The sequence below is a fragment of the Drosophila persimilis genome, unplaced genomic scaffold, assembly GCF_003286085.1.
Source record: "Drosophila persimilis strain 14011-0111.01,24,50 unplaced genomic scaffold, DperRS2 tig00001549-arrow-arrow-pilon, whole genome shotgun sequence".
NCBI classification, from domain to species: Eukaryota; Metazoa; Arthropoda; class Insecta; order Diptera; family Drosophilidae; genus Drosophila; species Drosophila persimilis.
The window spans coordinates 19,538-33,775 of record NW_020825519.1 but is presented as its reverse complement, the minus strand read 5'-3'; the positions used below and the strand labels follow the sequence as shown (position 1 = coordinate 33,775).

Below are 14,238 nucleotides of genomic sequence, written 5' to 3'. Positions count from 1 at the left end.
GCAAATAATCCCTCATGTCATTAAAGAGCAAAGCATATTGATATAAAATATCATTTTTCAAGAGAACAGATAGAAACTAATGAGATTTCTCTTGAGTATATTAATACAGACAACCAACTTGCTGACATCTTCACGAAGCCACTACCTGCTGGAAGATTTGCGGAACTGCGGAACAAATTAGGACTACTACAAGAAGAATGATTCCAATTTAATGAAAACATGAACATGAAGCTTTATTAACGAATTTATTACATTAATTCATATTTAATTTTTTTTTTGATTTGAACCAAAAGAACCAATGAATTGTTAAAGTAATTTAATTTTATGTTAATCTAATTTTAAAGTGATCTGATCGGGTTTTTCTGGGTTTTCCCCGTATCCTTAGAGCAAATGCTAGATCACATAACACTTCCCAGAATGCACACCAACCACATTAGAATAATAATTGAATGTTACCTTTTTGATTTAATGATGAAAACTTTTTTTATATTTTTTATTTTTATGATTTTGATAATTAATGTTATTTTTGAGGGGGGCGTGTTGGAATACGCCTATTCCCACATTCAAATAAAAACATTAAATAATATTATCGATATGTTAGGTATTATTATTATGAGTTAGTCTGGTCACACTTGAAGTGTCGACGCTCTCTCTTCTTTTGTGATCTCAAGTGTGTGGACCGGTGTTGCAGAAAAAAGTAATCAAGAAATACATAAATAATCTTTAAAGAAAAACATAACTTGGTACTGTCTTCCGTTTACTAATTGTCATAGCGAGTCTACCAATATTGCGTGAAAAGTGATAGCCGGTGTGCAATTATTACTATTATTACGGAAGTGGGCGGGGCGAAGTTTTGAATTATTTTTGTGGCGTTGTGGGAGCAGCAGCAGCAGCCGGAGCTGCAGGTCCCCCCCGAAGGTTCCGGCGACAAGAATGGACTCAATGCGATGCCCTCCTAGGCCAAATCCACACCAGTCCTCTGCTGTCCCGCCCAATGGGTCCAATAGTTCGCGCACACCCCCCCCACCATCCCTCCGACAGGGGATTCAGATGGGTGAGCGGCAGCAGCCCAGACTCCCCTTCGCCCCAGGACATAACTTACCCCGGCTCCCCTGCAGATTCAATGCTGTGCCACAGATGGCATCGATGATACCACCGCCCGTGTTGAGCTCCCTCTGGACAGGCGGCGCTTCTCCGGACAGCCGCGGAGACTACTACGACGGCCCGCACGAAGAGTACTCCGACGGCCGCTACGATGGCGACTACGAGGGCGACTACTCGATGCCTACCGAGGAGGATCAAGAGGAGGTGTCGTGCTCCTGTCAGATCCAGACCAGTCAGAGCCAGAGCGAGTTCAGCTCGATAGAGCGCACCAAGTCGGACTCGGAGTGGGAGGAGCTCTCCGACGGCCCTTCCCCCAGGGTCTCCCCGCTGGAGTCCCTCGGCGCAGTCGTGCTCTCCACAATGCAGCCGGAGCACCGTCAGCGCATGGTGGCCTTGTACCACCTCGTCTTGGAGTCCGCTGTGGTCAAGGTCGTGCTGCTGGTGCTACAGATGCTGTGCTGCGCGGTGTTCTGGCTGGTCGAGAAGACCGTGGGCATCAACGAAACCGTCGGCTCGACGCGCCTCCGATTGTTGAACAGCAAGTTCAAGCTGCGCACCATCCAGCGCCAGTTGCTGTGGCGCATGGCCAATTCCCGGGGCGACGAGACGCTCGTCTTCTTTGCCGTGCTCATGACCACGCCCTGGCTGTTCTCCCTCAGCCTCCTCGGATTCATCCTGTCCCTGGCGGCGCTCCTGAAGAAGACCGTCAAGGAGCTGGTGTTCCAGATACGCCTGCACCTCGTGCTCTAGGGGGCAGCCATCGAGCAGAAAGCAGCAAGCAGTATGCAATCACACACTGTCAGAAGACAAACGTCCACACGCCCGACACTCCACCCCTCCCCTCAGAGATGTTTGCACTTCCATTTGGGCATCTATTTTCGTTGATGCCAGAATCGCAATGCACGGAATCGTCTCTCCGTTTTTGGCCGCAATGAAAATATATGCCGAAATATTCGAAATTCAAAGTCAAATTCAAACACAAGAGTTAACAGTCGATCAGATATACCGATTATCCATATTACGATCCGTTCCGTTTGGACGGGAGGCCACTTGCTCATCCCTCATCCCCGTGATTGCATTTATTATTATTATTTCTATTTCGCTGCATATTTGTTCTGCAATTTATTCAATGATAAACGGAGGAGGAGAGCATGCAGCAGCAGCAAAACATTTCCGCTGCAGCATGGGGCCTTTGTTGCCCCCAATTGCAGGCCCCCGCATACGCACTTCGGAGGCACGGAATCGACCAGAAGCGGCAGCAAATGAATCATTAAATATTCACTGTACTCGTGTTGATTCAGTGATCAGTGATCAAAACAACACAACAAAAGCGTCATCATCCACGATCCACGATCCTCGACCCATGATCCATTTTCAGGGCTCTCTTGGGCGCTGGTTGGGGTACGCCTCCGATTTCAATCCCTTGCCACACGGGCAACCCGAGCAAGCCCCGATATGTAAACAGAGTCAAGACTACCTCTGCGAAGGGGGCCAAGGGAGGCGCCGGCTCTTCTTGGGATCCGATTACCGAAGCGATTGCATAAGACTCGGCCCGGAAGTGGACATACTCGTGTGCAGCCCTTTCGCCCGTCTATGGATATTCCCATTTATGATTACAGTCTGTAGCGCCACAGCAGCTCTTATAGTCTTTGAGCACTAGGCGCTGAAGGGGACGGACAGACGGACGGACGGACGGACGGACGAACGGACGGACGGACAGACGGACAGACAGACAGGGCTCAATCGACTCGGCTATTGATGCTGATCAAGAATATATATACATTATGGCGTCGGACACGATTCCTTCCGGAAGTTACACACATCCACTTTTACCACAAATCTAATATACCCCAATACTCATTTTGAGTATCGGGTACAAAAATTGCAAACAGAGATGCAAAAAAAAAACAAAACAGGGAGAAAATCCCTACTGCAGTCATCGACTGCGATACAAACTCTGGCGCTTACGTATAATTACGTATAAAATATGTTCTATGTACATAAATAATCAACCAATTTCTTTCCGTTTTTTTTTGCGGATCGTTTTCTGACATGATAATTATAGTACAAGAACGAAAAATACAATAAGTATAGACAATGGAGTACAATTTTTTATTAGTTGAATTTGTGAGTAAAGCGCTTGTCGAATAGTTATTTGTAAGAGCTAATATCTCAAGTGGCTTCAAAGTCTTAACTTAATAGCAAACTTAAACATGTCTGGTCGGCGAAAAGTCATTGAATACAAGAAAACCATACTGGATCTAAATATGGGAAAGACAAAACACGACTTTTAGCATCTTACATTTAACTATTCTGAAACAGTCGTTGTGGCTTCTTCCTTAGGCTCTTCAGGTTCATCCAGATTCCTTCCGTCATTCAACTGATCCTGCTGGACATCTACTGACGACTGCTTTTGTTCGCTTGGAGCTCGTGGCTGCTGGGTTCGTAGAAGACTATCGAGTCCGCCAAAATGAGCCTCAATAATAACATAAAGTACATACGACATCAAAATAGTGATCCCAATGACAGACCAGAAATTAAGCATCTGCAAAGCATAAAATATTATACATTTGTTATAATTCACTAGTTTCTATCAACTATCCAAAACAACACTTACAAAGTTGTAGTTCGAAAAATATGTATTGGTCTCGAGTCTCGAGAGAGGCTGCCACAATGGCGAGGATAGGAAACTGTCTGCCAGACCGCCATGGCCCTGCATTTTATTTATTTATTTATTAAATTAACAAATTATCTGTTAATAATGGTTCTTAGTTACTAAAGGCGGAAAAAGATAAGTTAAAAGTTTACTAAATTTAAGTGATTATAAATATTGCAATTAGTTTTAGAGACAGTTCAGGGGATAGGGTTTGACAGAGGGAATTATAATTATGGCATAAAACCCTAAAAGGTTCATGATCAGCATAATTAGACCTACATATGGGTAGACGGATAGGCCTAAAAGTACGAGTAGGTCTAGATGGAACGGCCAAGTCAATCTGACCCAAGAAAGTTTGGTAGTCAACAGTCCCGAGAAGGAGCTTGTGCACGAACATTACGCCATTGCATATTCTGCGATGCTGCAACGACGGCAGGTCAATAAGATTTAGCCTTGACCGGTAGGGTAGCAAGATTCTACCCGAGTCCCAGTTAAAGTTCCGAAGGGCAAAAATTAAAAATTGCTTTTACACGGATTCAATAACAGCCTGCTGCTCTTTATACTGCGGGCTCCACACACAAGAATAATACTCCAATATAGGACGTACTAACGAGATGTACAGTTGTTTCGTAACGTACGGGTCGTCAAACTCCTAGGACCAACGCTTGGCTTTATTTACAGTTGCACCTATATGGGTATAGACTCCATGTCCAAGAACCACCCAGAACAGGGACATGCAGCGGGTTCCATCAAGACAACTGATCACGTTCGGATTCGATTTGCTGTCGACAATGCGGAAGATGGCACGGGAACTTGACCGTTGAAATTTTAGAATAGTTTTTCTAAATAAAAGATACCGAAAAACTTGGGTGACTGCAAATTTGTATTTTAAGACGACGAAAAAAAGGAGTGCGTGCGTTCGTTTTCATAGATTTTTCGCGACTTTTCTTCCTATATTCAAACAATTTCTGACCCTTCCGTCCTGCCCGGTGGTTGTTCCGACCACCCTTCCGAGGAGCCACTGTTGAGGGGGCAGGTTGTCCTCGGCGACGATTACGAGGTCGCCTTCTTTGATGTTTGATTCCGCCTGGTGCCACTTGCATCTTATTTGCAATCCCAGCACATACTCCCGGGACCATCGCTGCCAGAACATTTGCCTAGCTGACGAGACAAGCCGCCATCGCTTTAAACAGCTCAGACCCTCCTGGTCCGGGGTCCTGGGTGCTGGGGGTGCGATGAGCGGCCCGTCTGTCAGCAGGTGCCCGGGAGTCAGGGGGTCTGGGCTTAGGGGTCCTAGCGGGCGCGAGTTGAGTACCGCCTCGATCCCGACCAGCACGGTCTCCAGCTCCTCTGCGGTGAGGAGAGCGCTTCCGACTGCCCGTAGGAGTAGGCCCTTGGCAGACTTCACACCGGCCTCCCAAAGTCCGCCCATGTGCGGTGCTCGAGGCAGTATGAAGGCAAACTCGCACCCGCTTCTTGACGCAAATTCGCGTATCGCGTCCGCTTCCGCTTCTATTTTCTTCTGCAGTTCGCTGAAGTGGCGACTTGCTCCGACGAAATTTGTCGCGTTGTCGCAGTTCACGCGTTGTGGACATCCTCGACGACCGACGAACCTTTGGAATGCCAACAAGAAGGAATTAGTCGTCAAATCGGAGACAATTTCTAAATGAACCGCCTTGGACGCAAAACAGACAAATAACGCTTTGTAGGACTTATAAGGGGGCCTTCCACGAATTTTCAGAGTCGTATAGACTGGGCCACAAAAATCAACGCCACAATTTTTAGAAACGCCTCGTCGTATTCTACGGATGACGGAATTTTTCCAAAGTTGAGACTTTTGTCTTTGCATTTTCGGATGAAGCGGAACACGAAAACGAACACTCTTAGCAGTTTGTGGTGTGACGAGTATCCCTCGATTACATCCACTAACTAATTTGCTCTCTTCTTCAAACTTTAAGAAGTCTGGTCCACCAAACCAGATCGACTGCACGATTTCCTCTACGTCACAACCTCTCGAAACTATGTCTGCTGGGTTCTGTTTTGTTGGCACATGCCGCCACGTAGCTTCACTTGACCACTCTTGAATCTCCGCTACTCGGTTCGCAACGAATGTTGACAACGACGAAGGGTGGGATCTGATCCAATGAAGAGTAACTTCTGAATCTGACCAGAATATCATTTTATCAATTGGAACCTTGAGCAGTGATTTGATTCGGTGACAAAGGTCTGCTAGAAGGTGAGCGGCACATAACTCAAGCCTTGGGAGCGTTTTCGCTTTGAGTGGCGCTACTTTCGACTTTGCAGTCAACAAGGAGACCTTGAAACCTTCTGCAGTTTTTCTACGGATATAGACGCAGGCTCCATAAGCTCTCATGGATGCGTCGGCAAAGGCATGTACTTGAATCGGTGACATGGGATCAGTATGCACAAATCGAGGTATGGTAATCTTCTCCAACTGACCCAAGGATTCTTTTAATAAGTTCCATGCTGTTTCCAAGTTCATTGGAATTGACTCATCCCAATCTAGCTTGTTAAGCCAAAACTCCTGCAGTAGGATCTTTCCCTTAATTACTAAAGGACTTAACAAGCCAAGGGGATCAAACAGCTTTGATGTCACCGATAATATGTTCCGTTTTGTCGCTCGGAGACCCATAACTGACGTGTCCATTTGGAACTTAAAGACGTCTTCGTGTGGCAGCCACGATATTCCTAACGCCTTAGTAGACTCTGAGTCCGAGATCGTTATCGGTTTAACTGTGCTCTCGGATGCGGTGACCTCAGGTGAGTTCGAAAACCATTTAGTCAATTCAAACCCAGCGGTTTGAAGAACCTGAGCCACATCAGACTTAATTGTCTTTAACTCCTCTACGCAACCAGCACCAGTCAACATGTCATCGACATAAAAGTCGGAGGCAATAACTTCAGCAGCTTTAGGGAATGAGAGTTTTGCAGACTCACTCAACCTCTTCAAACACCGAATAGCCAAAAATGGGGCTGGTCCAGTCCCATATGTTACGGTGTTGAGCTGGTATATTCTCAAGGACTCAGACGGGTCTCTTCTCCACACTATGAGCTGGAATTGTCTATCCGCATCAGCGACCCAGACTTGGCGATACATCTTCTTGACATCGGCTGTCAAGGCGTACCTGTGTAGTCTGAATCGGAGCAATGTCGAATACAGCTCATCCTGTATCATAGGACCGACCATCAATATGTCGTTCAAGGCCACCTGAGAGGACGTTTTACAAGACGCATCGAAAACAACGCGGAGCTTGGTCGACGTGCTTTGGGGCCTCAACACACACTGATGTGGAATGAAATAATGTGGAGTTTTGGGGATTGTGTTGTCTGTGGTAGACATGTGACCCAAGGAGAGGTACTCTTCCATGAACTCCAAGTACATTTTCTGTAACTCGGGGTCACGAGACAATCTTTTTTCAAGCGATACAAACCGCCGTTTAGCCACTTCAAAGGAGTTGCCTGAGATACTGGGATCTGATTTGAACGGCAGTCTTACTTCAAACCGACCTGAAGGCACGACCTGAGCAGTCCTTCTATAATGCTTTTCACATAACTTGTGTTCAGGAGATAAAGACTTTTTAGATGACGGCAATTCTTCCAGTGACCAAAACTTTTGTAATGTGTTGTCGATGTGGATCACTGACTCTTCTCGATAACTCAAACAATTCCTAGCTTCTTGGGTGGCAGTCACCTTTGGAGTGTATCTGCCCGACACAATCCAGCCGAGAAGCGTTTTCTGCAGAGTTGGATAGTCAGGACCTTGTCGAATCTGACCAACAGATAAAAGTTCGAAAAATGTTTCTGCACCTATCAACATATCTATCTTCTGTGGCTTGAAGAAATATGGGTCTGCAAGTGGTAAGTTCTTCGGGATTTTCCAGTCACTCACGTTAAGTGTTTGATCAGGGTGATACCCCGAAATGGACCTTAGAATCCAGAAATCAACCGAAAACTCACTACCAGTAATTCGCGACTTCACCACCGTGTGTATCTTTTTCTTGACTTGTGAATTGGATTCACCAATACCAAGCAAGTTGATACACGACTCCTCCCTACGAATCTGTAAGCGCTGTGCTAAGTCCTCAGTTATAAAATTGGTTTGAGACCCCGAGTCAAGCAGAGCTCGGGCCAAAACATGTTCACCATTATTTGTTCGGACGCTTACGATCGACGTAGCCAGAATAACTCTATCCATAGCTGTCGCATGGAGACCATGCGAAGTGGAAGGTTGATTCTGATTGGGAGGAGGAGAAGAATTCTCTGGGGGTGATGGTAACGCTAGACTTTTATTCGCCACTGTGTACCTATGCAATAAGGTATGGTGTGAGCAGCCACACACTCGACCCTTCTTAGCTTTGCATCGTACTACAGAGTGGCCTGGCTGCAGACAATTGATGCACAAGGATGCAGTTTTTCCGAATTCGAACCTTTGCATTACTGCCAGCCGACCAAATGGACTGCAATCTGTCAACAAATGGCCTTTCGCATTGCAGTAGCTGCATTGTTGGTTTTTGGTATTCGCGGTGGAACACGCGAATGAGCTCCGATTATGCGGCTTGCTTGGCACAGCTTTCTGCTCCTGCTTTGGTTTGTCCGAATTTTCGGCCGAAAGATGCTGATGTCTGCGATTAAGCAACTTTTCACAGTCCGTCCAAAGTGGAAGTTTGTCATAATCGAGCTGTTCTTCCCATTTCTCTTTGGTCACCGGATCGACTCTGCTCAAGACGAGATGAATAATCATCGCATTCGAGATCTTTTTATCATCGACAACAACGAACCATATATGGATGAGGCAGTATCGATAAGGTTCCTTAAGGACGATGCTGATTGCTGGGTCATTTTGGGAAGACTAAATAGGGACAATAATTATCGTAGACCCGTTTTAAGCTAGCCATTGCTTTCTCGTAGTTTGTCTCGGTTACTTGGAATGCCCTAACTGTTCCCAACGCTTCACCGGAGAGACACGAAAGCAAATGGTTGAACTTTTCGATAATTGGAATGCTTTGGTCATTGTGAACTAGAGTCTCAAATAAACCTATGAAGTCTTTAAAGTCCGAAAAGTTGCAGCTGAACTGCGGCAGAGCTAACTTCGGAAGGCGAGCACGAGTTGGGCCACCATAAGCTGGTACTGCCGGTATTGTCTCATCAGCTGTCTTTAATGCGCAAATGAGAGACATTAATTTTGCCTTTGTGACAATTGAGAGTTCTTCCAACTCGACTCCAAATTCATCGTCAATGTCTATATCTTCAATCTTCTCTTGAAGTTCGCGTGCCGTGTCAATGTTACGCATCAGCGTTTCGAGTGCTCGAGTGCAGTCGAGCACCGTCAATACCAGCGGAATATCCCCCGCTTCTAAACGGTCCGTTAATAAACGAATGCCTTTGACACGGCAACTGCGCTTTTTCTTCTGCTCTTCAAGGGCGATATTGTTGGCTTTTGAGGTCATATTGATTCTCAATACAAGCAACTGAAGGCGAAAGATCGTTTTTAATAATCGTATTTAATGCCGAGGCACTCAATGAAATAATGGGTAATTGTACCCAAACTAGGTGAAAAACCAATATACCCGAAAAATTTTGGGTAGAGTGTCGCTTGGCTGGCGCGTACACGAAAACCACACAAGAATAGCAACGAACAGCAATGGTGACAAGCGAAAACGAAAAATGTCACCGCTGCACGACTTTGTCTTAATTGATAGTTGGATCCTACTGACACCAAACGAATATACCCGACGAAAACAGGGTAGCGCGTCACTTGGTGTTTGGTTTGGATCAAGCGCGCCAAACAAAAGAACAACGATAAGCAACGGTGAAGAGCGAAAGCGAGACGAAAAAATTCACCGCTGCAGCTGCGTATTGGTATGCGTGCTTGGCCAACGACCCAACTATACATATATTTGACACAACGAAAACGAGAAAGGGGAAAGGGGTGACAGCGATTGCAGTTAAAATGAGTTATATGTGTAGTTATTGCGCCCAAGAGGGTTAGATGTACATATGTATATATGTATTAATATATATGCTCAACTCTAACTACAGCATGCAATTGAGCTCTACTATGTCATACGTATGTGCCAAGAATTGAAAGCGAGGTGCAATTGTTTCAGCACAAGACAATAATTGCGAGTTTTTTTTTTTTTATCTTTTCGTCTTCACTCGAGCTTTCAATTTTTTGCACAAACACCTCTTGATAAGATTGGAAATTCCAGGTGCTGTACTCTCCTCTTCTTATGCTGGATGCTCCACTTGGATCTCCTTTGGTAGATGGTATATGTATATATCTCCTTTGGTATATAGCTGCAGACAGGGTATTGCACGACCGACGCGGTGATTTTTAGTTTTGTTTGTTGAATTCTTTGCACACACGCCGCGGTCAATTTGGCAATTTAGCTGCAGCACATATGCATGTACATGTAGGTATAATAGATTTTGGCTATTGATCTATTCTCCACTGTGTCACTGTCACTTTTGCACTCCACTTGAATTAGTACGTTTAAATTGCAAGTCCACCCGGGGGCGCCATGAAATTTTAGAATAGTTTTTCTAAATAAAAGATACCGAAAAACTTGGGTGACTGCAAATTTGTATTTTTCTTTTCTTCCTATATTCAAACAATTTCTTCTGCGCCTATCTTACCTACGGTGGCAAAGCGGGGCGAATTCGCCAAGAGCGAGAGAGCGAGATTTTATTGCGCTCCCGCTTTGCCCTAGCCTAACTTACACTAGACTTCATAAAATACGATCCTAATAACAATTATTATTAGCCAAATGGCGCTACAACCGTGCCGAGCAAATCTTCACAGTCGCAGCGATACTACCTGGTAGGCAAATTCGAGTTAAATCATTTTGTAAATCATTCCGTTCTCTCCGTTACTCACTCTGATCCTGGCACAGAAAGTAGTCGTTGAGCGTGCATAGACCCACGATAGTACCCATCAAGCCAAGAAGTACATTGCAATCCATAGTATGTGTCACAGAATTTGATTATGATACGGTCTTAACTTACACTGTGAAAATGGTCATTCCATCCCAAGGTTTCGATTCACTTGTCTGACAGCTGGCCTCGCTGAATTTTATATTTGTGCTGCTTGACTTCAACAAATTCTGCATTAACTGCTCCAGAAACGTATCCATATGTGCCGCAGAGCAGGAAGCCGGAAAGCAAGATGCGATTTTGATCGAAATGGATACGGCGGGTACATTTAGAAAACAGTACTTTCCATGTATGCTGTCACTACTGGTGATCTCCTCGCTGATCTTGACACACTCATCAAAGTTACCCAGATGGTAGGCATTGCCGGACAGCACTCCTGAGGGAATGGAGCCCCAAGCATCGATCACTGCTCACAAAATTCATCAACTTCAGTTCTCATTCACTTGAATATAATTTTCATTATTTACTTACTCTTAAGGGCCCATAATTTTCCAGCAGTGAGCGCCTGCATGTACTGCGCCATGTCCGCGAAACACAACAGATCCTCCTGACTGGGTATTCGGGGGTGGAATAGATCCAAGTCCGGGAGCGATGCATTACGGAAGTGTTCGGCAAACTTGACTTCCAGCGGGCGGAGACTTTTTAAACGCTGGTAATCTTGCAGGACATCTCCGTCTTTCAGTTGTGCGGCACTGACAAGTACCAGTCCGCAGACAAGTAGACTGCTTAAAACGTTCACCATGCTAATACTTTTTCGATTGAAGGCATTGCACCTTTTGACTGTGATTTTATAGGAATGTTTTGAGGGAAATCTGGAGATAACATTATCAGTGTGTCAGCTCTCGAGTCGAGTATATCAGCCAAAATGCTTAATTCAGTCGAACATCACCGATAAGGAGCAATCCGTCTAAATTCTAAGTAGTCACAAGCTCATTTATCTATAATCTTTTCCCAGGTAATCGTTTTACTTATTGACTTTTGATGGATTAAATTTGGTTTTAATATGAGTGAGTAAGAAAAAAACGGAGAAAACAAAAGTTTAGCTAAACATGGATGTAGACAATTTGTTCTATAATTCTGATCATTGCTTGATGATAGCCAATGTGCAATTATTACCATTAGTGGTGGCAGATCCTTTCTTTGTTTCAATGTTTTTTCCAATTCTCATGAGAGATTTCGCCTCCCCGCAACAACCAAATTTAAAACGAGGGGGAACGTTGTGAGTTGCTGCGGACACCGCAACTCTACATTTATACCCGATACTTAGTGAGTATGGCTCTCCTCCGGCAGAGGCCGCTAATATTAAACGACACGACAAAGAGTGCGTGCGAGAGAGACAGAAAATTAGTCTGAGCGTGACGTCGGGCGCTGCGTAGCCACTGCAAATTGATTTCTTGCTTTTGGCTACAAAAATGATCCGATCTGATCCAGAGAGAGAGACAGAGCGAGAAAGAATGAAATTGTTTTCTTGATTCTGGCTATAATAATTATACGATCTGGTTGAGATTTTACATTCTAGAACATATAAACATCCTCTACGATTCTGCGTTTTTGGTTTTATCGTATCTTTAAAAATGTGGATGCCCCAGATTTTCGTTCTTTGTGGGGCGGAAGTGGGCGGTGCGAAGTTTTGAAATATTTCTGTGGCGTTGTGGGGTGGTGTGCTGAGACCTGAAAAGAAGGGAGAATCTGTTTGGAACACAACATCGAAGTGGGCCCTGAACTATCACTTGGAGACGTTCAGAACTGGCTCTGGGAATCATTCAGTACAAATATCGAAAGTACAGGGAACATAAAGTAAATAAAAATACAAATTCAAAACAAAGCCCATGAACGAATATGTCCTCACAGGTGCTGAAATAAGATGAATCCAACTATTAACAATCCACGTTCCCCATTCACCCATTCGCGGGGTATTTTCGGATCCATGGGATCCTTCGACTTTACCGAGCAGCAGCAGCAGCAGCAGCCGGAGCTGCAGGTCCCCCCGAAGGTTCCGGCGACAAGAATGGACTCAATGCGATGCCCTTCCTAGGCCAAATCCACACCAGTCCTCTGCTGTCCCGCCCAATGGGTCCAATAGTTCGCTCACACCCCCCCACCATCCCTCCGATAGGGGATTCAGATGGGTGAGCGGCAGCAGCCCAGACTCCCCTTCGCCCCAGGACATAACTTACCCCCGGCTCCCCTGCAGATTCAATGCTGTGCCACAGATGGCATCGATGGGACCACCGCCCGTGTTGAGCTCCCTCTGGACAGGCGGCGCTTCTCCGGACAGCCGCGGAGACTACTACGACGGCCCGCACGAAGAGTACTCCGACGGCCGCTACGATGGCGACTACGAGGGCGACTACTCGATGCCTACCGAGGAGGATCAAGAGGAGGTGTCGTGCTCCTGTCAGAGCCAGACCTGTCAGAGCCAGAGCGAGTTCAGGAGTGGGAGGAGCTCTCCGACGGCCCTTCCCCCAGGGTCTCCCCGCTGGAGTCCCTCGGCGCAGTCGTGCTCTCCACAATGCAGCCGGAGCACCGTCAGCGCATGGTGGCCTTGTACCACCTCGTCTTGGAGTCCGCTGTGGTCAAGGTCGTGCTGCTGGTGCTACAGATGCTGTGCTGCGCGGTGTTCTGGCTGGTCGAGAAGACCGTGGGCATCAACGAAACCATCGGCTCGACGGGCCTCCGATTGTGGAACAGCAAGTTCAAGCTGCGCACCATCCAGCGCCAGTTGCTGTGGCGCATGGCTAATGCCCGGGGCGTGCTCATGACCACGCCCTGGCTGTTCTTCATCAGCCTCCTGGGATTCATCCTGTCCCTGGCGGCGCTCCTGAAGAAGACCGTCAAGGAGCTGGTGTTCCAGATACGTCTGCACCTCGTGCTCTAGGGGGCAGCCATCGAGCAGAAAGCAGCAAGCAGTATGCAATCACACACTGTCAGAAGACAAACGTCCACACGCCCGACACTCCACCCCTCCCCTCAGAGATGTTTGCACTTCCATTTGGGCATCTATTTTCGTTGATGCCAGAATCGCAATGCACGGAATCGTCTCTCCGTTTTTGGCCGCAATGAAAATATATGCCGAAATATTCGAAATTCAAAGTCAAATTCAAACACAAGAGTTAACAGTCGATCAGATATATAGTTTATGCATATTACAATCCGTTCCGTTTGGACGGGAGGCCACTTGCTCATCCCTCATCCCCGTGATTGCATTTATTATTATTATTTTTATTTCGCTGCATATTTGTTCTGCAATTTATTCAATGATAAACGGAGGAGGAGAGCATGTAGCAGCAGCAAAACATTTCCGCTGCAGCAGCGATTGTGGCAGCCGTGGGGCCTTTGTTGCCCGCAATTGCAGGCCCCCGCATACGCACTTCGGAGGCACGGAATCCACCAGAAGCGGCAACAAATGAGTCATTAAATTTTCACTGTACTCGTGTTGATTCAGTGATCAGTGATCAAAACAACATAACAAAAGCGTCATCATCCTGATCCAGAATCCGTAGAAGCATCCATTTTCTGGGCTC

General features: G+C 46.1%; 2 protein-coding genes across 2 annotated transcripts; both read left to right on the top strand.

Moving 5' to 3' along the window:
• Positions 1-1,137: 1,137 nt before the first annotated feature.
• Positions 1,138-1,854, top strand: LOC113567042. Its single transcript, XM_026994246.1, has one exon. The coding sequence runs from the start codon at positions 1,138-1,140 to the stop codon at positions 1,852-1,854; it is 717 nt and encodes a 238-aa protein (XP_026850047.1).
• Positions 1,855-12,698: 10,844 nt separating this feature from the next.
• On the top strand, positions 12,699-13,592 carry LOC113567041. Its single transcript, XM_026994245.1, has 3 exons — positions 12,699-12,843; positions 12,909-13,242; positions 13,296-13,592. The coding sequence occupies exons 1-3, from the start codon at positions 12,737-12,739 to the stop codon at positions 13,590-13,592; spliced, it is 738 nt and encodes a 245-aa protein (XP_026850046.1). The 5' UTR covers positions 12,699-12,736.
• The last annotated feature ends 646 nt before the right edge of the window (positions 13,593-14,238 follow it).

Coding starts and splice junctions, on each gene's coding strand:
- LOC113567042 (XM_026994246.1), top strand. CDS start 1,138: ATGGCATCGATGATACCACCGCCCGTGTTGAGCTCCCTCTGGACAGGC.
- LOC113567041 (XM_026994245.1), top strand. CDS start 12,737: ATGCCCTTCCTAGGCCAAATCCACACCAGTCCTCTGCTGTCCCGCCCA. Junction 12,844..12,908: donor CCGATAGGGGATTCAGATGG/GTGAGCGGCAGC, acceptor GCTCCCCTGCAG/ATTCAATGCTGTGCCACAGA. Junction 13,243..13,295: donor CACAATGCAGCCGGAGCACC/GTCAGCGCATGG, acceptor GCTGTGGTCAAG/GTCGTGCTGCTGGTGCTACA.